General features: G+C 42.1%; 1 protein-coding gene across 3 annotated transcripts in view; it reads left to right on the top strand.

Annotated features, from left to right (window-relative positions):
* The window catches only part of LOC126412039 (AP-5 complex subunit beta-1-like), a 175,597-nt gene that overhangs the window by 48,871 nt on the left and 102,322 nt on the right, over window positions 1-24,404 (top strand). For all 3 annotated transcript variants that reach the window (XR_007575218.1, XM_050081416.1, XM_050081415.1), the window contains exon 7: window positions 14,002-14,184. Coding sequence is in view for 2 of the 3 variants with exons in the window: in XM_050081416.1 (XP_049937373.1) it covers window positions 14,002-14,184 (183 nt within the window). In the remaining variant the exon portion in view is untranslated. The remainder of the gene's footprint in view (window positions 1-14,001; window positions 14,185-24,404) is intronic.

The raw sequence follows: 24,404 nt of genomic DNA, 5'->3' as shown, positions 1-24,404 counted from the left end.
CGTGACGCAATACGTGAGCGGCGACGTGCTCTTCGCATTTTCCGTCACCATCCAACTTTGTCCAACTGTATCCGATATAAGCAGCTCCGTGCGCGATGCCGTCGCGTCATCCGCGATAGCAAGAAGGCAAGCTGGAAATTCTTTACTAGCTCATTTAACAACTTCACTCCCTCCTCGGAAGTTTGGAGTCGGCTTCGACGGTTCTCAGGCGCGCCTAGTTTCTCCCCGGTCTCTGGGCTCACTGTCGCGCATGATACCTTAGTGGACCCCGTCGCAATTTCTAACTCATTGGGTCAGCACTTTGCTGAGATTTCGAGCTCTTCAAATTACCCGCCGGCGTTTCTCCCGAAGAAACGTGCAGCGGAAGTGCGACATCTTGCTTTCTCCTCTCAAAATCGCGAAAGCTACAATACTGTTTTCTCCATGCGCGAACTCCAACATGCACTCTCTTCTTCTCGCTCCTCCGCCCCAGGACCGGATGGTATCCATGTCCAAATGTTGCTGCATTTATCAACCCATAGCCTGCGTTACCTCCTTCGCCTTTATAATCGAATTTGGACCGACAGTACCTTTCCCAGGCGATGGCGGGAAGCTATTGTCGTTCCCGTTCCGAAACCGGGAAAGGACAAACATCTCCCCTCTAGCTATCGCCCCATTTCTCTCACGAGTAGTGTCTGTAAGGTTTTGGAGCGTATGGTGAATTACCGTTTAGCTTGGTGGCTGGAGTCCCGCAGTCTTTTAACACCTGCCCAATGCGGATTCCGAAAGCATCGTTCTGCTGTTGACCATCTTGTTGCTCTCTCCACTTATATCATGAACAATTTTCTCCGGAAACGCCAAACGGTAGCAATATTTTTTGATCTGGAGAGAGCGTACGATACCTGTTGGAGGACAGGCATCCTCCGTACACTGTTCTCTTGGGGCTTTAGAGGCCGGCTGCCTCTTTTTCTTCGCGAATTTATGGCAGAGCGCACATTTAGGGTGCGGGTGAACACTACTCTCTCCCGTACTTTCTCCCAAGAAAACGGGGTACCCCAGGGCTCCGTGCTGAGTGTTGTACTGTTTGCCATCGCCATTAATCCAATTATGGATTGTCTCCTTCCTGATGTCTCGGGCTCCCTCTTTGTGGACGATTTTGCGATGTACTACAGCTCTCAACGGACCAGCCTTCTTGAAAGACGTCTTCAAGGATGTCTCGATCGCCTCCACTCGTGGAGCATCGAAACCGGCTTCCGTTTCTCACCCAGTAAGACCGTTTGTGTTAATTTTTGGCGACGTAAGGAGTTTCTTCCGCCCTCCTTACATCTAGGCCCTGTCAACCTTCCGTTTTCCGACGTCGCTAAATTCTTGGGTCTTATGTTTGACAGAAAACTGTGCTGGTCCTCCCACGTTTCCTATCTTTCGGCTCGCTGTCTGCGTTCCCTTAACACCCTCCGTGTCCTGAATGGTACCTCTTGGGGAGCGGACCGAGTGGTCCTTCTCCGCCTCTATCGCGCCTTAGTGCGCTCGAAATTGGATTATGGAAGCATAGTCTACTCCTCTGCTCGGCCGTCTATTCTTCGGCGACTCGACTCTATCCACCACCGTGGATTACGTTTAGTGTCTGGAGCTTTTTACACCAGCCCTGTGGAAAGCCTTTATGCTGAGACTGCTGAACCTCCGCTGTCCAATCGGCGGGCAATCCTTCTGAGTCGTTATGCTAGCCATCTGTCTTCCATGCCTGCTAATCCAGCCCATAACCTTTTTTTCGACGCCTCCTTTGATGTCTGGTATTCAGGCCGCTCCTCCTCCCTACTACCCCCGGGAGTCCGCTTCCGTCAACTGCTCCATTCTCTTTCCTTCCGCTTTCCTAAAACCTTCTTGACAACTTGGGGTACAGCACCGCCTTGGCTCCGTCCCCGGATCGACTTGCTCAGAGACCTATGTCAATTTCCCAAGGATGGTACCCCTACACTTGTTTACCGTCGGGCATTTGCTGCTCTATGTGCACAAATGACAGAAGCCACATTTATTTACACCGATGGCTCGAAAACATCGTTAGGTGTAGGGAGTGCCTATATTGTTGGCGACACCCCAAATCACTTTCGGCTTCCCGACCAGTGTTCGGTCTATACTGCGGAGCTTTACGCTGTTCTCCAGGCTGTCCACTACATCCGCCGCCATCAGCGGATACAGTACGTAATCTGCTCCGATTCTCTCAGCTCTCTCCTAAGTCTCCAAGCTCTTTACCCTGTGCACCCTCTGGTCCACCGGATTCAGGACTGTCTGCGCTTGCTCCACCTGGGGGGCGTCTCAGTGGCGTTCCTCTGGCTCCCGGGACACGCTGGTATCTGTGGAAATGAGGCGGCCGATATAGCGGCCAAGGCTGCAGTCTCTCTTCCTCGGCCAGCTCTTCAGTCTGTTCCCTTTACCGATCTACAGAGCGGTTTATGTCGCCAAGTCACTCATTTATGGCATGCGCATTGGTCAACACTTCCCCACAATAAATTGCGGGAAGTGAAAGCCCGTCCTTGCGCTTGGACCTCTTCCTCCCGAACGCGTCGTCGGGAGGAGGTAATTTTAGCTCGACTCCGGATAGGGCACTGTCTTTTTAGTCATCGACATCTTTTAAGCGGTGATCCTCCCCCACTCTGTCCCCACTGCTCTCAGCTGTGGACGGTCAGACACCTTTTAATTGAATGCCCCTATTTTAATCCGTTACGCTTCCGTCTACAGCTATCGCCTGATCTATCGTCGATTTTAGCAGATGACACGCGCTCAGCTGACCGCGTTCTACAGTTTATTAGTGACAGTGAAATGACGTCAGTCATTTGAAGCTTTTTTTTGGGGACAACCAACCCCTTTCTATAGTGGACTTTTAAGCATTCCTTCTGCCTTTAGTTTCTCAAATTTTCTGACTTTGTTTCCATTGCTGCTGCTTTTAAATTTCGTTTTTTTCCTGTTTTCTACGTCACGGGCTGGGCGCTAATGACCATAGAAGTTTTGCGCCCTAAAACCACAAACAAAAAAAAAAAAAAAAAACAGTGTGTTTGGCTAACATATTTTTCTACTTGGAGGGCACTGCCAAGCAATTGTATGAGAACAACAAGGAGAAGTTCACAAGCTGGGAAGTATTCCAGGTGGAACTGCGCAAGTATTTCGGCGATACACGACAGAAGTGCAAGACCGTAGATAAATTAAAGTGCAGGGCATGGCGTCCAGGAGAAACGACAGCATCCTACATTCAAGACGTCTTGGAGCTGTGTAAATAGTGGATCCTCAATTGAAGGTGGAAGATAAGGTTGCACATGTCATGAAGGGTGTTGCTGTGAAAATGTATCAAGCCCTACTCCTGAAGGAGGTTTCGAGAGCAAACGACTCATAAAATGGTGCCAGTATATCGAGACAATGCATCCAAAAAGAATTACAGGCAAGAAGTTTGAACGGCTTCCAAATTTCGTATTGATGTCTGTGATGGAGGAAGAAACTGATTTCCCAAGTGTTCTTTGTCAGATAGTGAGAGAAGTAGTTCAGAAGGCACTTGGATTGTACGGTGAGCAAAAAACCAAGACACTTCAAAAGGTTGTAAGGGAGGAAGTAAGACAGACATTGAACCCAGTCTCTTGTCCTTCATTTCCCTTCAAAACGGTAAAAAAAGTCGAGACCCAGGCGAAGTTACGTTCCTACAATGCCGCATGAGGAACCTGTTTGGGCACCAAGGAAGACTGACGTCTGGAGGACCCAGGATATCCAACCAGTATGTTTCCACTGCGGACGACCGGGACATGTGGTGCACTATTGTCGAGAAAGGCGGTGGATATTTGATGACGCCCGTGCCAGAAGACAGCAGCCCGATCTTAGCTGACGCCAACTCCGGGATAACTAAGATGAACAAGATGATGTGGGTGCAGGACGTCGTAGGTCACCATCCCCGCAACCTAGCCTCTAGAGAGGACGCTCCCCAACATGCCGATCAAGGTCTCTATCGCCATTTTGAAGCTCCAGCCAATCACTTAGATGCCGCAACCCGGAAAACTAAAGGGTATGACTTTCCTTGGAGATGAGGCCGCCGAAGAGAAAAATCCTCTGCCATTGATCACTACAAAAATGATAGGAAACTACGTCATTATCCTCATGGATGGCTGACCAGCCCAAGCTCTTATGGACTCTGGAGGATCATATTCAGTCATTTCGGAGAAGTACAGTCGCCAGTTGCAGAAAACCGTATTTGTTGACAACAATACATCTCTGCTGAAGGTGGCTAATGGGAAATATGTAAAACCTAAAGGAAGATGTACCATTTATGTGGATATAAATTTCCATACACAGCTCTTAGAATTCCTCGTCTTACAAGAGTGTAGTCATGACGTCATTCTCGGATGGGACTTTTTGAAAGCTTCTCAGGCAATTATAGATTGTGGTCACTCGAAGATTATGCTAGACGAGGTGAGATACTGTGGACAGGAAGATGCGCATCCGAGTGTGTGGAGACTGTGTGTGCTGGATGAAGAGATCATTCCTGCAGTAAGAGCTAGAAAGGTAGCTGTCATGTGTCATGCTATGCATCAACCCATGGGTCTTGTAGTGGAATGCAAGAGAAGCATACCACTGAAGAATAACTTGCTCATTCCAGCCTCTGCCATCTCATTTAAGAATGGATTCAGTGAATTGTGGATAGTTAACTGTCACCGAGAACCGCAAATTCTTCCAATACGCATGTGCATAGCAAATGCTGAGCCGTTAATTGCAGAACATCTGAGTGTTATAGAAACCTCCCATGCCAAGTCTGTGGGCGAAACTAGTGCTACCACTATGAGACAAGATCTTCTAGCTTGACTACCGCCAGACCTCACTAAAAAAAAACAACAGAAGCAGCTACTTGCCATTCTTCAAGAGTTCTTTGAATGCTTCAATCCACAGGCGAAGAGCAAATTAAACAACTTGTCGGTGAAGCACTGCGTTAGCACTGGAGACCATCAACCAATAAGCCAGAGAGTATACCGTGTTTCAGCAGCAGAACGTCGAATAATTCATGACGAGGTATAGAAAATGATGAAGAATGACATCATTCAGCCTTCACAAAGCCCATGGTCATCACCTGTGCTTGTCGTCAGGAAGAAGGATGGCAGTTGGCGCTTTTGTGTTGATTATAGGAAGCTTAATAAGATAACTTAACAGGACGTTTACCCTCTTCCATGAATTGACGATACACAAGGTTTACTGAAGGGGGCTAAATTTTTCTCAACCATGAACATGTACTCAGTATACTGGCAAATCGAAGTAGGTAAGGCTGATCTTGAGAAAACTACATTCATTACCCCTGAGGGCTTGTATGAGTTTAAGGTAATGCCATTTGGTTTGTGTAATGCACCAGCAATTTTTGAATGAGTGATGGATAATCTTCTAAGGCACCTGAAGTGGACAATGTGTCTTTGGTATTTAGATGACATTATAGTGTTCTCAGAGACATTTGATGAACACGTAAAAAGACTGACGGCCATTCTTAAGTGTCTCCAACAAGCCGGACTGAAACTTAATCGAAGAAAATGTCTCTTTGGAGCAAAAGAAATCAAAATATCTGGGCACCGTTTGTCAAATGAAGGTGTGCAGCCAGACCCAGAAAAGGTGAGAGCTATAACAGAATTCCCTCCTGAAAGTATTAGAGATGTGAGAAGCTTCCTCGGCTTATGTTCTTATTACCATCATTTTATCAAAGACTTTTGTATCAAAGCCAGGCCACTCCAATAGTTGTTAAAAGCCGATGCTAAATTTATCTGGTGTGATGCTCAACAAGATTCTTTCAGTGTGCTGCGAAAAGCTGTGATGACTAATCCTGTACTTGGTCTGTATGATGAGAGAGCACCTACAGAACTACACACAGATGCCAGTGTATATGGGATCGGTGCTGTTCTGGTGCAGATTTTGGATGGAAAAGAGAGGGTTATAGCCTATGGCTTGTGGGACACTTAAAAAAGCTGAGAGAAACTACTCAACTACAGAAAGACAATGTCTTGCTGTGATCTGGGCCATGTGCAAATTTTGACAGTATCTCTATGGAATGCCATTCACAGTTGTTACAGACCATCATTCACTTTGTTTGTTGACAGGTCTTAAGGATCCAACAGGCCGACTCACCAGGTAGGCACTACGCCTTCAAGATTATGAGATTACCATAGTGTACAAAAGTTGAAGAAAACACCAAGATGCCGACTGTCTCTCAAGAAACCCTGTGCAAGACCATCAAGACTCTGATGAAAATAGTGACTGTCTCACTGCACTCTAGGCGCTCTCTGCTGAGCAGAAGGAGGACGCCAAATTATCTCAAATTATGCTTGCCTTAAATCGGCCAGAGGATGTGAAAGGACAATTTAAGGTAGTTAATGGATTACTTTGCAAGAAAAACTATGATCTTTTTGGAAAGAGGTCATTCCTAAACACATGTGCTTAGATGTTCTACAGAAATTCCATGACACACCTGATGCCGGACATTTAGGATTTATTAAGACATACGATAGGATCCGCAAGAGATTTTTCTGGCCTAGTTTATTTAGGAGTGTCTGTCACTATGTGTCGCACTATCAAGAGTGCCAGAGGAGAAAGGCAGGTCCTCAGAAACCACCTGGCCGACTCATACCAACACCACCAGCCGAAACACCTTTCCAGCGTGTTGGGATTGAACTCGTTGGATGATTTCCAATGTTTGCTAGTGGCAATAGATGGATTATTGTTTGCACTGATTATCTGACATGCTATGCCATTACAAAAGCCGTGAAAACAGCTGGAGCATTCGAGGTAGCCAAATTCAATGTAGAAGACATTGTATTAAAACACGGTGCCCCAAGGTCATTAATTACGGATCAAGGGAAAGTTTTTCAATCACGTGATGACTGCCTACCGTCTGCAAACTAACGGGCTTACGGAACGCCTTAATAAGACCTTGGCCGACATGCAATCAGTGTTGAGCAGAGCAATTGGGATGATGTGCTACCTTTCGAGACTTTGCCTACAACGTGGCCAAGCAAGACACCACAGAATTTACGCCACATCCTTTGAATGAAGCCCTATAAGGATCCTGCAACCCGGGGTAAATTTGAAGCTCCAGCAACAGGGAACAAGTGAAAGGTACCAAAGAACGTAGCGGCAAGAAATTCTAAGAAGATCACTGCCAGGGCAAACATCAGTCATCAGGAGTCGGAGTATGCATTACTGATGACTTGTTCCCAGACTAGGACGACGTAATACAGAGACGCTGTCCTCTTGAGGAGGGAGCAATGTCGCAGAAGAAGCCGAGTAGCGCAGTCACCGTAATGTAGTGGTTATGATACTCAATTGTTGCACGGATGGTCGTGAGTTTAAAACTCACCTGAACTGAAACATTTTAAATTCTATATTTGGTTTGAGTACATTCTAGAAGTATCCACAAATGGCAAGAATCATTGTACTGGAATGTTCTGTAGCTGTATATATACCTTATGTGTTCTGACCGGAAGCAGATCGCTCCACACTCTTGTATGTGCAGGTGCTGAATAAATCTTCGTTAAGTGAAGTTGGTGTTCGTCATTCATCTAATTACACCTTCCTCTACGTGACAATATTCTTCTTGAAGTCTGAGGGTATTTCGCCTGTCTTGTTCATCTTGCTCACCAGATGGTAGAGTTTTGTCATGGTTGGCTCTCCCAAATCTATCAGTAGTTCTGATGGAATATTGTCCACTCCTGGGGCCTTGTTTCAACTTAGGTCTTTCAGTGCTCTGTCAAACTCTTCATGCAGTATCATATCTTCCATTTCATCTTCATCTACGTCCTCATCCATCTCCACAATATTGCCCGCAATTACATCACTCTTGTATAGTCCCTCTATATACTCCTTCCATCTTTCTCTTTTTCCTTCTTTGCTTAAGTACTGGTTTTCCATCTGAGCTCTTGATATTCATACAAGTGGTTGTCTTTTCTCCAAAGGTCTCTTTAATTTTCCTGTATGCAGTATCTATCTTAGCTGTAGTGATATATGCCTCTACATCCTTACATTTATCCTATAGCCATCCCTGCTTAGCCATGTTGCACTTCCTGTTGATCTCATTTTTGAGATGTTTGTATTCCTTTTTGCCTGCTTCATTTACTGCATTTTTATATTTTCTCCTTTCATCAATTAAATTCAATATCTCTTCTGTTACGCAAGGATTTCTACCAGCCCTTGTCTTTTTGCCTACTTGATCCTCTGCTGCCTTCACTACTTCATCCCTCATAGTTGCCCATTCTCCTTCTACTGTATTTCTTTCCTCCATTCTTGTCAATAATTCCCTAATGCTCTCCTTTAAGCTCTCTACAACCTCTGTTTCTTTAAGTTTATCCGGGCCCATCTCCTTAAATTACCACCTTTTTGCAGTTTCTTCAGTTTTAATCTACAGTTCATAACCAATAGATTGTGGTCAGAGTCCACATCTGCCCCTGGAAATGTCTTACAATTTAAAACCTGGTTCCTAAATCTCTGTCTTACCATTATATAATCTATCTGAAACCTTCCAGTGTCTCCAGGCCTCTTCCACATATACAACCTTCTATCATGATTCTTAAACCAAGTGTTAGCTATGATTAAGTTATGCTCTATGCAGAATTCTACCAGGCGGCTTCCTCTTTCATTCGTTACCCCCATTCCATATTTACTTACTACTCTTTCTTCTCTTCCTTTTCCTACTATCAAATTCCAGTCCCCCATGACTGTTAAATTTTCATCTCCCTTCACTATCTGAATAATTTCCTTTTTCTCCTCATACATTTCTTCGATCTTTTCGTCACCTGCGGAGCTAGTTGGCATATATACTTGTACTACTGTGGTAGGCGTGGGCTTCGTATCTATCTTAGCTACAATGATGTGTTCACTATGCTCTTACCCTTGCTCCTATTTTTTTATTCATTATTAAACCTACTCCTGCATTACCCCTATTTGATTTTGTATTTATAACCCTGTATTCACCTGACCAGAAGTCTTGTTCCTCCAGTCACCAAGCTTCACTAATTCCCACTACATCTAACTTCAACCTATCCATTTCGCTTTTAAAATTTTCTAACCTACCTGCCCGATTAAGGGATCTGACATTCCACGCTCCGATATGCACAGTGCCAGTTTTGTTTCTCCTGATAACAATGTCCTCTTGAGTAGTCCCTGCCCAGAGATCCGAATGGGGGACTATTTTACCTCCAGAATATTTTACCCAGGAGGACACCGTCATCATTTAATCATACAGTAAAGCTGCATGTCCTCGGAGAAAAATTACGGCTGTAGGTTCCCCTTGCTTTCAGCCATTCGCAGTACCAGCACAGCAAGGCTTCTTTGGTTAGTGTTACAAGGCCAGATAAGTCAGTCACCCAGACTGTTGCCCTTGCAACTACTGAAAAGGTTGCTGCCCCTCTTCAGGAACCACACATTTGTCTGGGCTCTTAACAGATACCCCTCCATTGTGGTTGCATCTGCGGTACGGCTATCTATATCGCTGAAGCATGCAAGCCTCCTCACCAATGTCCGTGGTTATGGGTGGGGTGGGGGAGGATGCTCCTGAGAAAAATTTATGTTCTCAAAAAACTGATGCTGATTCTTTTTAAGGCAATACTTAGAATGTTTGCTTTATACCATCATGAAGTAATCCTTGAATGCTTAAATATGTTCACCATATCTAAACTAATGTGAAAATCGACACTAAATGTTCTGTGTGCAACTCAAAGTGTATGCTAAAAAGACACAACTGAATGGCACTATTAGTTATAGTGTCACGTGATAAACTGTTCCTTGCCACAGTGCAGCACACTATCACCTGCATCCACAACACTATAAATTTGATCAGATTTTGACTATCTTTCAAATGTGTCCCATTTCAGGTATAAATGCACAAACCCATACTATTTATGGTAGTTCTACAGTAACAGCTTGCCCTTTCATGTGGTGATAGAACCAGTGTCTCTACACCAGTGCTCTGTAATGTGTACCACTGTGTTTTTCAAAATTAATTTGCAACAGACTATATTTGAAGAAAGATGATAATTCTGTATGTGTTTCTGTGGTGTATGGCCTTTTACCTTTTATTTCCTATTACTAGTGATTGTGTCCTGCAGTGTGATACAAGCTATCTTCATTGTAACTGTCACAGAAATCTCTAAACTGGTGCAGACATTTTTCAGGTAGGGGAACCTGTTGCTGTAATCTACTCTAAAAATAGGATTTGGCTATGCATAGTCCTGCCCCCACCTATACTCGTACTAATCTGCTCCATCAACCTTCCTTTCCAGTCCGGATGAGATCTTTACTATAACTAATGCAACTCCATCTTCCATTGCTCTGAAATGGACAGGCACCAGTGCAGTGTGCAGCTGATAAGCAGTCATTGGTGCCATTTGCAACTCCAAGTTAACTTACCATACAACACTGCCATAGTGAGGGCAGTATGTGCCACCCATCAATCAGCTGCTTGTAAGAGACTGATTTTTCTCATTTTTATTTGTAGTCAACGTAGTTCCTGTTTTGTTAACCATAAAGATGCTGTTGAGAATAAAATCAAGCAGTGAGCATCTATTGATTCTTTTGAAGTTGACACCTAACATCTTACAGACAACATAGTGCTGAGAGAGAGAGAGAGAGAGAGAGAGAGAGAGAGAGAGAGAGAAGCACACTCGATTGACTATGTGCTACAGCATTACATTGAAGTTTTGTTCTGTGTTAATATGGTGCACTGAAACTTCAGTGGCACTGTGTATACAAGGGGTTTCACAATGCTATTTTAAAAATTTGGGATGAGTTTCCTTACAGCAAAACAAGAAAAAAGTCCAGTAAACATGTGTTCTAAAATGCGTACCTTAAGAGCTATGAGCACTTGTGCAGTGGAAGAGATGTGTTTCGCTGAAATGAAGATGAAAAGTGCTTGTAACTCTTAAGGTATGCATATTAGGCCTCATGTTTACTGGACTTTTTTTTGTTTTGGTCCATACTACCTCCTCCCAAAATATGGAAATCAAAGAGCTTGCAGTAAAAGAACTGTGGTACAGTATTGAAGATGAAAAAGTGATCATAGCTCTTAAGGTTTGCATTTTAGGCCCATGTTTACTGGACATTTCTTTCTTGGTTTGGTGTAAGGAGTCTGACCCCAAATTTTTTAATGTCATTCTGAAACACCATGCATATGGAAACAAGCAAAAACATGTTTATATAAGCGGAGGTGACCCAGATGATTTCTGTAATAACAGGTGTAATAAACTGTGCACTCTTGCAAGTTTGCAAAGACTCATGTCAGTAACTTGCTATGACATTGGCTGTTACATCCCACTGTTAACACATACATTATCCAAGTGTTGTTTGCCTTAAATCATCACAAAGGAACTTCTGTAGAGCTTGTAAGCCATGGAGAGAAAACAGACAAGCGGAAACTTTGATTTGCCCTGTGATGCGCTCAGGTGGGTGAATAAGAAATGCATTTCCCACAAAAAGAAACCATTTGGGCTTAAACATTGATATCACAACATGACATATGACAACAACTAAGAAGTTAGAGGCCTTTGGAATGTGGATTTATCGCAGAATGCTTAAAATAGCATTGACTGCAAGAATAACCAGCACTGAAGTACTGGAACAAATGAACAAGAAGTGAGAAATGTTGACAGTGCTTGAAATAAGAAAAACTGCATGTCTAGGACATATAGTATGGAACACCAAATATATGCTTCTGCAGTTAATAATAGAAGGGAAGATTGAACAAAAAAGAAGACAAGGGCGGAGAAGAACATTTTGGTTGGACAGTATAAAGCAGTGGACAGGACTACGAAGTGTGGACCAGCTATTACATACTGCGGTTCACAGAAGAAAGATGCAACATGTGGTCATCAACATTCATTAATGGATAAGCAGCAGAAGAAGATTGATATCAAGCATCCATCCTCAACTTGTAATTAATAATACACATGGTGCATACTCTGTTGAGTCTAAACTAATTTTGTCTTTTTACCAAAATCTGTTTACATAAAATTATTATTTGATCAGACTGCATTTAATGAATGCCATTGTTTGGCTGCAATGTAAGAGCTGTCTTATTTGTCCTGTCAATGTGACTGTATCAAGTTATACATAATTGCAGAAAAGACAGTTAAGAGCACCCATTTAATTATTCAGCCAACCAGTAATTTTTGTACTGCATTGTATATTGGCCAGCCACTACTTGGTTACCAAAGAGAATTGCCACAAGCAAACTGTCTTCACATGCGACACCCAGTATCTTTTTGCTAAGCATGCTGTGGAATGTGACATTAGAGACCTTAGCACTTGTATTGAATGGATCCCTCCATTCAGCACCGATGTTACCAGTGTCCAGATATTAGAATTGACTCTACTTTGTGTAGTTTGCTTATGCTATCTCCCAGATCATACTCTTTGCTAACCTCACTTTCCTTTTTCCTTGCTTTCTCCATTTCTTCCACAGTGTTGTTTCACCCACTTACAGTTTATAATTCTGTATTGTCTTTTCCTCTCCTGTAGAGTGCACCATCTTCCTAAAAGTTCTTTTTACTATTGTATTTCGTCTAATTTATATTTTCTTTTTTCCATTTGACCATCAGTCTTACTTCTACCTTGCTGTATCTCTCACTTCTGTTTGTGCCCTTCCTCCAATTTATTGGTGACTTTCTGGAATTTCAGACTGTGCTATTACTCCGCTGTTATTTCCAAACCATTTCTGCTATATAGTTTCTTCTAAATCAATATTTCAAACAAGATTTTCTTTCTTCAGCAGCTGTTCAAGAGCGTGCTCCGAGAATATCAAATTTTAGGCATTACCTCTCACCATGGACAACACAGTAGTCAACGACCATTACTTAACGACCAAGAGCAGCAGCATTTGCATAGAGTTGTCAGTGCTAGTAGACGAGCAACACTGCTTGTAATAACTGCAGAAATCAAAGTGGGATGTACGATGAATGTATCCATTAGGACAGTGCAGCGAAATTTGACGTTAATGGGCTATGACAGCAAACGAACAACACAAGTGCCTCTGCTAACAGCGCAACATCACTTGCAGCGCCTCTCCTCAGCTCATAACAATTTGAGTTGGACCCTAGGTGACTGGAAAACTGTGGCCTGGCCACATGAGTTCCAATTTCAGTTGGTAAGAGCTGATGGTACAGTTAGTGTGGCACGGACCACATGAAGCCATGTACCCAAGTTGGAAACAAGGCACTGTGGGAGCTGTTGCTGGCTCCATAATGGTGTGGGCTGTGTTTATGTGGAATGGACTGGGTCCTCTGTTCCAACTGAACCAATCATTGACTGGAAATGGGTGTGTTCGGCTACTTGCAGACCATTTGCAACCATTCATGGACTTCATTTTAGTAGGTGAGAATGTGCCATGTCATTGGACCACAGTTGTTCGTGATTGGTTTTAACAACATTGTGGTCAATTTGAGCAAACGATTTGCCCAGTCAGATCACATGACATCAATCCCATTGAATATTTATGGGACACAATTGACAGGTCACTTCACGCACCAGCAACACTTTTGGTATTATGGACGGCTGCAGGGGCAGCTTGGCTTGGTATTTCTGCTGGGAATTTCCAACGACTTTTTGCGTCAATGCCATGTTGAATTGCTGCACAACACTGTTCAAAAGGATTTACAACATGATATAAGGAGGTATTCCATGACTTTTGTCACTACAGTGTATTGCTGCATCCATTTCTTGTTTGCATATATTTTTTCTTTCTCCCTATGAAAGCATTTTGAAAATATCATAAAAGCCGGAGTATCAATCATATTTCAGAGTTTGTGTGTTTTTCGATCTTGTTTGTGTTCATCCTGCTGCAGTGGGGAGTAAGGGGACATTTGTTCTCTGTCACAAGCACTGTAAATATTAAGTTCCTACTTTCATTTTGAATATTTTTTTAAAGTTTGTCGATAGTTTTTAAGGTGAAAATTGAAGCTCTTATATAAAGTACTGTTGAAGAGTTTCATAAAGTAGTCATAACAATAATCTTTGTATATTTATTTATAGGTTCTGTCATTTATGGTCGACCAGGTGCCTCTTTGTACAAGTGAGGCAATAACATGGGTAGTGGAACAACTAGCACCACTGTTGAAGTCTGTTCCAAGCTGCCTACCTCTCTTACAGCCTCTAATTCTGACTGCCACTCGTACACACTACCTTCCACTAGTTCATATTGTGCATTTGCTTCAGGTATGTGCTCTATATTGCTTGAATCATGAGGATGCCTATTCAATTTATTTATTTATTTATTTTTCTTATTGGCGATATTTTGGAGGTCCGTACTTGTTAAAGTTGTGGGTTTTCTATAATTACATTTTATGCTTGTATAGGAGATGATGTACACTCTTTGACATAAAACTCGACCGGCGGCCGGCCGCTTCAGAGGCTAAGTCCGCGCCGATCGCGACATGGGACAATAAAACTGGCCAACTCGCTAATTCTCTAAGTCCGGTTATCTGCACAATCTGGCAACACAGCAGACTGCGGCACTTCCTGGAGGAAAACTTATCCCATGATAGAGAAACACTAGGCTGATTACGCCTGTGGTCTAGCGGTAGCGTGCGTTGTTTCTGTTCGTAATGTCAGTGGATCGAGAGCAGCTAGCATAAAATATTTTATAGCCTCTTCTGTCTGAATGCTGAAGACGTGAATGTAATGGTAGCGCAGATTCAATCTATTTCGCTTTCTGACACACCGATATCAAAATTTTATCCAGTAACGATTTTGCGGCAGATTTCCTGCAGACTGTCCTCCTCTGGACGCCGTATGCGGCAAAGCTCCGGGATCCATTTGCTGGCTACCGGCAGCCGCCGTGGCGACAGCAGCGGCGCTGCACTCCCCCGTTCTTTATCGAAAGTGCCTGCTCCTGCTCATCGCTTTTGATGATTTAAAACGCTTTATTATTAAATGTTGCTCCACAGAAAATTTCTACGATTTCCATTCACACTCAAAAGCAACGGAGACAGACGCCCTGATTAGTAGGCGGGTATTATATTACATTAATCGGCAAGAGCTGAGTATGGCCCGAAATTAATTTTATAGACTGGGACGAAATTAAACCACCTCACTACATTCGATGAATTTATAAATGCTTCATACCTCGTTTCTTTTCCTTTCAAACTCAATTATTTGTGCAACTTTTGGTCAATGTTCGGATGTTTTCGTCAAGCTAGGGTGAGCGTCTGTGGTGTAAAGTGTATTCCAGTTCTTGTTTCATTCCTTATGGTAACTCTATGCGATAAACTGTGTGAATACCTTGCAATGCATGCTCTGTAGCAGTGAGGAACACTGCACATTTGGAGTTCCATGTATAGGTTCATGAAGTATTTAATGTTGATCGGAAGTGATAGTTAAGGTCATCAGATTTAGACCAGAAAAAATTTGCCTTTTGGAGGTTTCAGAGAACGGAAAGGAATTGCTAACGCCGGTGTTAGAAAACGTCTACAGTTAAATGCTATTGCAAAAATTTAGAAGAGGGGAACTATATTAATCAACATGTGCACTTCATAAACAACCTTCTGACATGTTAGACCTATATGACGAACAAAACTCAAATTTATATCGTTGACAGTCGCTTTGAATCTTTTCAGGATCTGTTTTACAGTGAAGCACCTTGGCATTTGCAAAGCAGACATCAATGATATTAACTTAATTTACTAAGTCGAATCTGACGAAGATTGATGTTTAAAGGCATTCTTCAGATTTCGTATAAAGAATTTTTAGTAGCCGTTTGCAACTCCATTAATTAAAGTGGAAAATAAAAGTTTGTAGTCAGCGGCTTCCACCGAGATTGGAACTGCTATGTCATTCAGTACGACCACCGCAACGCACAAGGGAACCTCATTTTTTTAATTTTGCTTTTTTCTTTTACTTTTTTTGACGATTACCCCTTTTTTTCTCTCTTAGTTTAAAGCCCCTTAGGAAAATGGCAATAAAAAAAGAAACTAAGTGCCACCGCCACTTTTCAACCTATAACAAAAAAAAAAAAAATCTGGTCCACTTCAGGCGTTGGCTCCTGACTAAACCTACCCCAAGAGCTGCCTATATACCAGGGGAAATATGGGAATTCAAGGTTAGGGCTATCATTACAAACAAAACAAAATCTTCCTTTTTCTGAATTTTATTTTGATTTTGATTTTTGTTTTGTTTATTTTTGTTGTGTAATTGATCAGACGCCTTCTGCGCCCTGCTGGTAATATGTTGAGTCACGTCTTCTCGAAATTGGTGTGTTCCGTTCAGTAGTTCAGAAATGTTCATTGGTTCAAACTGGAAACTTCCTTCACTCTTGGTTTAACACATTCCAGCTGCGAGGCGGGTCGTGGAAAGCACTCCCAAGGAAGTTCGAGAAAAATTGTCTGTATTTTGAGTGGCGGACAACGACATAATGACGGTCGTTGAGGTATGTCCAAATATCGAGTACAGAGTCTACAGTTTGTCCAACTAGGTAGTGAATGGCATGTCCGCGAATCCAATTCACAGCATTGGTCTTTGTCCGAGGAAAATAGTCACGTCCCGGAACTAATAATGAAAGAGGGGTATTCCGATTCAGAATGTCCCGCGTTAGAAAAGCCACAATATGACGAATAACCTCTGAGCTAACGACACACTGGCGACCACAGACGGACTATAGTCACTGCGATGTTGCCTGAGCCTCAAAACGCAACCTTAAAACACACAAACAGGTGTTACTTATGTGAAGAACGCCGTTCTTGGAGTCCAGAAATTAATTATACTTTCTAAGTGTCTCATCTTACAGTGGATTCTATCGTACGAGTCTTCAATGTGGAAAACGAATGTCAAGTGACTTTAGCGAGGTAACGCCGGCCTACACCCGGAAGTAAATGCACTATCAGAGTGTTGACAAATACTTGCTACGACGCTGCCATTTCTCGGTTCTCTTACGAGGCAGCTCTTCAGCGAAATGCTTGCCGTGATTCTCCGATACGGTCCTTCAGAGCGCGCACGTTTGGTTTTTATGCGGCGTTCTCCCCTGATGGTTTCTGACGTCGCCTTGTGGGCTATGTCTACATTTGAGACATTCAATTATCATTAATCCAGAATGATACAAGTTTCAGCTTCCGGCGTGGAAGAAGGCTGTTGACGCCGACATTATATCATTTCAACGTAGGGAAAGCAAAACGGGTCATTCAATGTTTCTCATTCAACATAAAGCATGTGAGATAATTTTCCGTTACGTTCAAGTAAGTAAAAATACATCTGAAGCTTATTCGAATTGAATATAATGTAAGATACTAAACGCTTTGCACCTCGATGTCGAATTTGTCCACGTGCAATCTTTTGCAGCATACAAAAAGAATGTCATGATTACCACGAGAATGAAGAAATATGTTGGTACGGATGGAAGCAAGGAGAGACGCAGTCAACAAATATTCGATTCCTCATGGCATTCATTTCATTTGAGACGTAAGAAGAGTTAAAGCGGGATATTACTTTTGTTAACACGAAAGATATGCCGCACATATTGATAACGAGGAAGTCTGCGTCTTCATACGTTTCCTCCTTGAAATCTGTATGCTCTCTTATATACTAAGTAGCCTGATCATTGTTTCAGTAATGTTACCCTCTTGTTTGACCCCGTAACGATGAACAGATTCCAAATGCATGTCTCTGCATGAAAGTAGCTGTTCGAACCCTTCCTGGGTTGCTTTTTGTGTTTTATTGCTTGGAATTCCTGAAGCAGACCACTGTGCCTTCTCCCCTTGTGGGTTAGGTCTCAAAACTAAACCGCTTTTTATCCAATGGCATAATTTATTCAGACAGCATCAGCACAAGACTGTCAAACAAAGCCTTTCATTTACAGCTGCAACACTCTAACCAGCACTGACCGAAGTGTAATCCACGGTCATGGTCCGAAATTAGCAGCTGTCTGCTACTGTGGCAAAGTCCGTACTACACTTTCGATTCCGCAGCACCATTTTATCTGGTAACACTGTGTAGTTGCAGAGTTGTGCCAGCATGTCTGTCCTCACACTCTCAACTTTATGTATCTCACTTCTCCTGCAGCGTTGATCACAAGGAGCAGAAGTAAATGAGAGTATTCTGCATGACGTAACATTCAGTATTCCCTTCTTTCATAGCCACTCTTCATGTGCATCGATACCAAATAGGAATGTGAAAACTCTTGCGAGTGAGAGAATGACAATAACAATCGTAACAAGAACAATCAAATAATGAATGATGTTTATTCCAACGCAGAACGAGAATGGCTTTAAATATAAAAATCTATATCTATATCCATGTCTATTGATCTTTGAGTTGGCACAATGCAAATATATTCTTAGCATTTAGTTACTGAATTTAGTTCGGGATGTTTGCAGAGAAAAGGAAAAGTCGGTACTTCTCGCTAGTGTAATATAATGTGAACCAGCAACTACCCTTTCCTTAGAACACGACTCAAGCAGGTCCCCAAGTAGGTACCAAGGCACTGCTGCATTCTGTTCCCTGACATTGCTCTGATGACGGTTAATGCAGATAGTTCCGATTATGACATACAAAACGTATTGCAGGTTAGTTCCTAGGATAGTAACATTAAATTTGCGTTGTAGACGGCACATGAACGTGACGACTATCCATATTACTTATCAATATAAAAAGACAATATTATGGGAATTTAGCAGGATTACTCAACATGAATTCTGAAATTGGTTGACTGACCGCACAGGCGCTAACCTTCGTCAAGAGTATACGATGTCCTAATCGCATTAGGAATATGAAGATCGTCTTCGACAGCTCGCAACTTTCACATTGCTATCTCCACCCTACTCCAGACAGCCCTCGGTGGAGTTGCACTAAGTTGCTGTTGCAATGTAAGGCCTTCAAACCGACAACAGAGCACATATTGAAAAATACAAGCGAGTTCTCTTGCAGCGTAAGCATATTGTAACTAATCTAAAAATTATTGGACAGGAACATTGTCCTATTCAAAAAAAGCTGTCTAGCAGGTCCTCTAATCGCTCCTTGGTACAGTCGTTTGACTATTGAAAATGGTTCCAACAAGTCAACATTAGAAAACACTGCTCTGTACCGCAACAACTCAAGATGTAAAGTAATACCACGGTACTACAAATATCAGGGAACACCTTATCACAGATAAGACTGTCCTTAAGGCTTGTAAGCTCACATTTATTACAATAAATGACATACTTGAAATGTTACCACTCTCATTATTACGTCAGATTGGTAATGCACGTAGTAAGTTCGTCGTATTCATGATTTCCTCTTCAAAGTAACATACCGTACTTATTATTTAACACAAAATGACATTAAAAATTTAAGTTATTCACGAGCAGCTAGTTGAGAATTTGTATGAACTTCAAATGACACGACGAACCGTCTTGTTCCGCATATGGATTCAAACCCAGCTCATGCAGACTAAGCAAAGATTTCGTTACTGACGGAAACTAACAGTCATTCCTGATTAAGCATACAGAGAGTGATATACCTCGATTTTAGACAGTATCAGTTAGCAAATATCAACTTTAAATTGCATAACGCAAACATGTTTAACAGACGCGAATTCCTACCCATCATCTATTGTCCCTGTTAACGAACTACGAGAGATGTTAAATATTGCTTCTTCACAAGTAACTTACTTGAAATGCCGTGAGGTAAAGCTTTGTGTTGGACACGGATTCGAACCCAGAACTTAATCGGAATGCTATCGAAGCACAGTCAAATGCGACATATCGGATTTTCGCGGCAGTAGCTAGATGTTTTAACTGAAATGACGAGACGAAACATTAATTTTTTCCTTCCCAGTACTCCTATCCGGCACCTATCGCTGTTATATTCTAGAGAAAACGAACGTTAAATATGGGTTTGTTGCGCCAGCAGTGATGTGTGAGCATGTTTGAACTAGAAATAGTATGACGAAGAGTTCAGCGCTCACTGGGAATAGAGCCCCACACATATCGTTGTTGACTACACACAAAGAGACGTTAGCTACCGAATTTTTCTCCACCAGCTGCTCAGAATAACATCTTGAACTTACAGTCATCTCGCAAATAGTTCTGTGTCTCACTGGGAGTTAAAAACGTCAGATATCGTTAGTGTTGACAACGAATGAAAATACATTAAAAATCAAAATTCTTATCCACCAGCAGATAGGTGTTCTCATGCTAGAGCTTGATAATACATAATCAAATCTTTAGTGCCGGGCCAGGATTCGATCCCATTCACGCGTAATATGTGGAGATGTTGAGGAATCTGCAGTTTTGAACAAACAACAAATTGTAGCCGAGCTGTATTGTTACGAAGGGATCAAATTCCGCGTTAAGGGCGGTCTGAGTTGCATTCCCAGTTCAGAACCAATCTTATCGACATACAGAAGCTCAGATAAAAGATGGAATAAGTGTCCTGTGACCATACATAGCGTTTGTTTCGTCACTTGAAATAAATAACTAGTATAAGAAAGGTTACTGGTGATAGAGTTTCTACATGTCGCCACTCCAGACCTTATTGTGGTTCAACCTACCGTCTACTTGGTAGAGAAGGAAAATCATCTTTAATGTGAATTTTCAGACCACACTGCCATTACATCTTCATCACTTGGTGTAGCCAGGAGAGAATGGACTCTGTCTCTCCCTATCTAAAATCATTGACAGAAGTGGGAATCCAACCCAGACCATAGGTATAACAACCTACCATCCGTCCAACAGACCACGAAATCCTCTTCTCTCATTTTTCTATCGTAACGCCGTTGCGCCACACTGGATGAGAATTCTGACACACGGGCGTCCTGTAGTAATTTGCACCATGTTCAGTAAATTCATTTACTTGGTTTACCGAATCACCATGAACTAGCTGCCTCGGCTACCCAGTGCATACATTCCACTCTATATTTTGTAATCACCGAAATAAAATCACGTAACTGCCACCTACACAGAACTGCCAACAGTGTAGGATGCAGAAGTTTAAATAGGAAGTGTTCCTTTCCACTTGAGCTATTCTATTGCGCTACCTGTTTGTTGAAAACGTCGTTCAGTAAAAAAAAAAAAAAAAAAAAAAAAGAAAAGCTGTAACTGTTTGTCTCTCAGAAGTCATGATCTGGCCATATGCATAATCTCACAGTGCTGTGGAATCCAAAAGTTCTGGAGGAATAGTTGTCGAGCTCTGGAGCTGTTGTAGCTTCGTGTCAGCTAGTAGCGTAGATAAGATGTCGCGAGTTCGAATACATTCAATGCTACATTTTTTAAAACGCAATTCTGCTGTCTGCTGAAGTTGTCAATCTAATGGAAATTTGAACATACTTCCCTTCACTTCGCAACCCAAAGTCGTCGCATGTGGAAAAAGGGCTAACTACTGTGACATTTTGTTCTGTTCAGGTTTAATAGACAGCAGGCAGCAGCTGCATCTCGAAGATGTGTAGGGAGAGCGAATCGTGCCATAATATGTCAGAAAAGTATTTTTTACATTAGCTGTCGTGTGGTAGTGAGATTTTATTCTTCTTCAAACTTTGTTTGACAGCTTTAACTCAGAACAAGTTTTCTACATGCATGTAATCAATAAACTGTACGTGCATTGTCATACTGTCATAGATAACATCAGAGAATTCGCATATATCGTTGATGATTAATTTCTCTCTCATGTTTACTATTGTTTTAACAACACTAAAGGAAACCTTACGAAAATTGTGCACTGTATTATAAGAAATGAAATAAAACTAACCACGATAACCTTACGACGAAAGTATGTTTTAATAAAACCGAGTATCTGTACACAAATGTGCCTCTGACACGAATTAGTAAAATACTACTCACTTAGATTCTGATTGGGTCTGTGTTTCATTGGTATGCTGTGTCGTACTCAAGAGGTATGCAAATGTGGCATTTCATAAATATAGTTACGTATTCCTAGAAACCCAAAATTCGCTTGTCAGCAGCGGAAAGAGGCGTTACCTGTTGTGCAGCATTGTAAGTTTTTCAACATTGCACTATGAGCCGAAAGTATTTTCTTGCGATTTCCTTATTGATGTTTGATCCGACTCCTTGTAGCTCTTTCACACAAGGGATAAAAACGTTGCAGTTAGTGCGACTGGAACTGCAAACCATAACAGACGCTTTTCCACAGGTCAATGCGTTACCACAGAGCTGGCGAAGAGGTATGGGTCTGAGCTTCCTCTTACGATGTCAATAGAGACTAGAACTCGTAAACCGCTATTTAAAGGTCGAGATTAGTAGCGATTTCCACCTGCAACGACTTTCCTGGGCTGAAAACCGTAAATTTACAATCTTTTGTTACCCTTCAAGCGATAATAACTCAGATTATTCAATGGAAATGACAGGTAAAATCAAGTGAACTTTGAGGCTTAATTCCGTGCACACCAGGAAGTAACTCGTCGATCACAGAGTTGCCAAACATACGTTGCCTTGTTGTCAAATCTCAGTTACAGTACCAGCAGGAAGAAGACGAACCGATGTGATCCTACAGCGGGCTGGGAAGTGACCATAGCTGGTGTCTCCAAGTCGCGGCTGCTACGGCCTGGAATACGTAATGCGTCTGACTCACTTACTGTAACTAGGTTTAGGGACTGGAGCGTAGTTACTAATAATACTCAGAACTGACTGCAAACTAAGCATCATAAATCAGTAACTCTCATTGTTGTTTTTATATTTCTTTAGTAAGTGTACTCCAAATTAAGAAACTCATTCACAGGCGTTTTCGTGCCTCGCCGATAGTCGAGCACAACAAACAAATAAAAATAAAAAAGAATGTTTATATGTGTGTGTGTGTGTGCGTGTGTGTGTGTGTGTGTGTGTGAGAGAGAGAGAGAGAGAGAGAGAGAGAGAGAGAGAGAGAGAGAGAGATAAAAAAGAATGAGAGTGTAAAAAATTGTTGTAACGAAATTGAATCATGGTATTCAAAGAAATCTTTCATTGTAATGACACGTTCCACATCATTACGAAATGTCGTATTCATGATCTATGGAACAAGAAGTAATCTAATGTAATGTAATCTAATCTAATCACATCATATTGATGACTAGCCATAAAGAGTCATGAATTACCGAAATTTTTGCCAATACCAGTAACCAAATCTAAACTTGAAAATAAAAGACGACAAGTTTTGTAATAAACCGTGACTCCTATCAAGACCCTTTCGTCCCTGTTATCTAACCATGAAAGATGTCTGATATACCTCCATTTTGAAGTAACAAAGTGTGCATGCATTTAAAGATGAAGTGCATGATGTGAAGTTCTGTGACGGAGATACAAACCCAACATGTAATCGGATTGTTAACTAAGAAAAATCAAATGTTACGTATCGGTTTTTTTTACGAGCCGCTAGGTGTCTGAATCTAAAATAAGGATACAAACGTTTGTGCCTAAGAGACAATCGAACTGCACACCTACCGTGCATCCACGAATGTAGCTTAAGTATCAGTTTCTTACTCACGAACAGTAAGATGTGTGCGTGTTTGACCAGAAATAACGACACCTGTTGCGATTGTTGGCAACACATGAACAGACATTAAAAATGCGCGTTAATTTTCACTAGCAGGTGGGTGTGCACTTGATAGAGCTGGAAATGAAATTATGAATATTTTTGTACTGGATCAGGATTCGGACCCACATATTTACCTTTGGAGGAGACCTAGAGAAGACTGCAGTCTTGGGAAAAGGAACGAAATGATTGAACTATACTGTTCCGAGAGATTCAGATCCTCGAAAGAGGAGATACGAATGCGAATCACAGTCAAGCACCAAATTTTTCAACGTCTCTAGTTCAATCAAGTACAAGTAAACTAAGAGCCCTGTCCCTTTAAATGGCTATCGGTTCATCAAATAAAATAAAATTTGCTAATGTAAGTAAGCTTACTGGCGACTGTATTTCTGTTTACAATGACTTCCGCTATGTCATTTCCCAACGTAAACTGGCTCTGCCCAGTTGGTAATGAAGGAGCGTGATGCTTAATGCTGATTCTGGATTATAACGTCTTTCTCTTGAGGTTACCAGAGGTAAAATAAATCTGTTTGTGCCTCTTAAAAGCAAATGCCTGAACCCACGTATTGCACCTGTGATAGTTCGTTCCACCAGACCATTGTGGCCACATTTCCCAGCCCCTGGAGTGTGCTGGTTCAAATGGCTCGGAGCACTATGGGACTTAACATCTGTGGTCATCAGTCCCCTAGAACTTAGAACTACTTAAACCTAACTAACCTAAGGACATCGCACACATCCATGCCCGTGGCAGGATTCGAACCTGCGACCGTAGCAGTCGCGCGGTTCCAGACTGAAGCGCCTAGAACCGCTAGACCACCGCGGCCGGCCCCTGGAGTGTGCTGTAACAGATGATGTGCTTAGCTTACAAAATTAATCACGGTGGAAAAAATGCGAGTCTATTAAATGGTTAAGTAGAAGCAAGCTTCTGATGCAGAGATTATGCTATT

The sequence above is a fragment of the Schistocerca serialis genome, chromosome 7 (genome assembly GCF_023864345.2).
Source record: "Schistocerca serialis cubense isolate TAMUIC-IGC-003099 chromosome 7, iqSchSeri2.2, whole genome shotgun sequence".
Classification (NCBI taxonomy): Eukaryota; Metazoa; Arthropoda; class Insecta; order Orthoptera; family Acrididae; genus Schistocerca; species Schistocerca serialis.
Note: the sequence above shows the minus strand (reverse complement) of the source record. Positions and strands in the feature narration are given on the sequence as shown.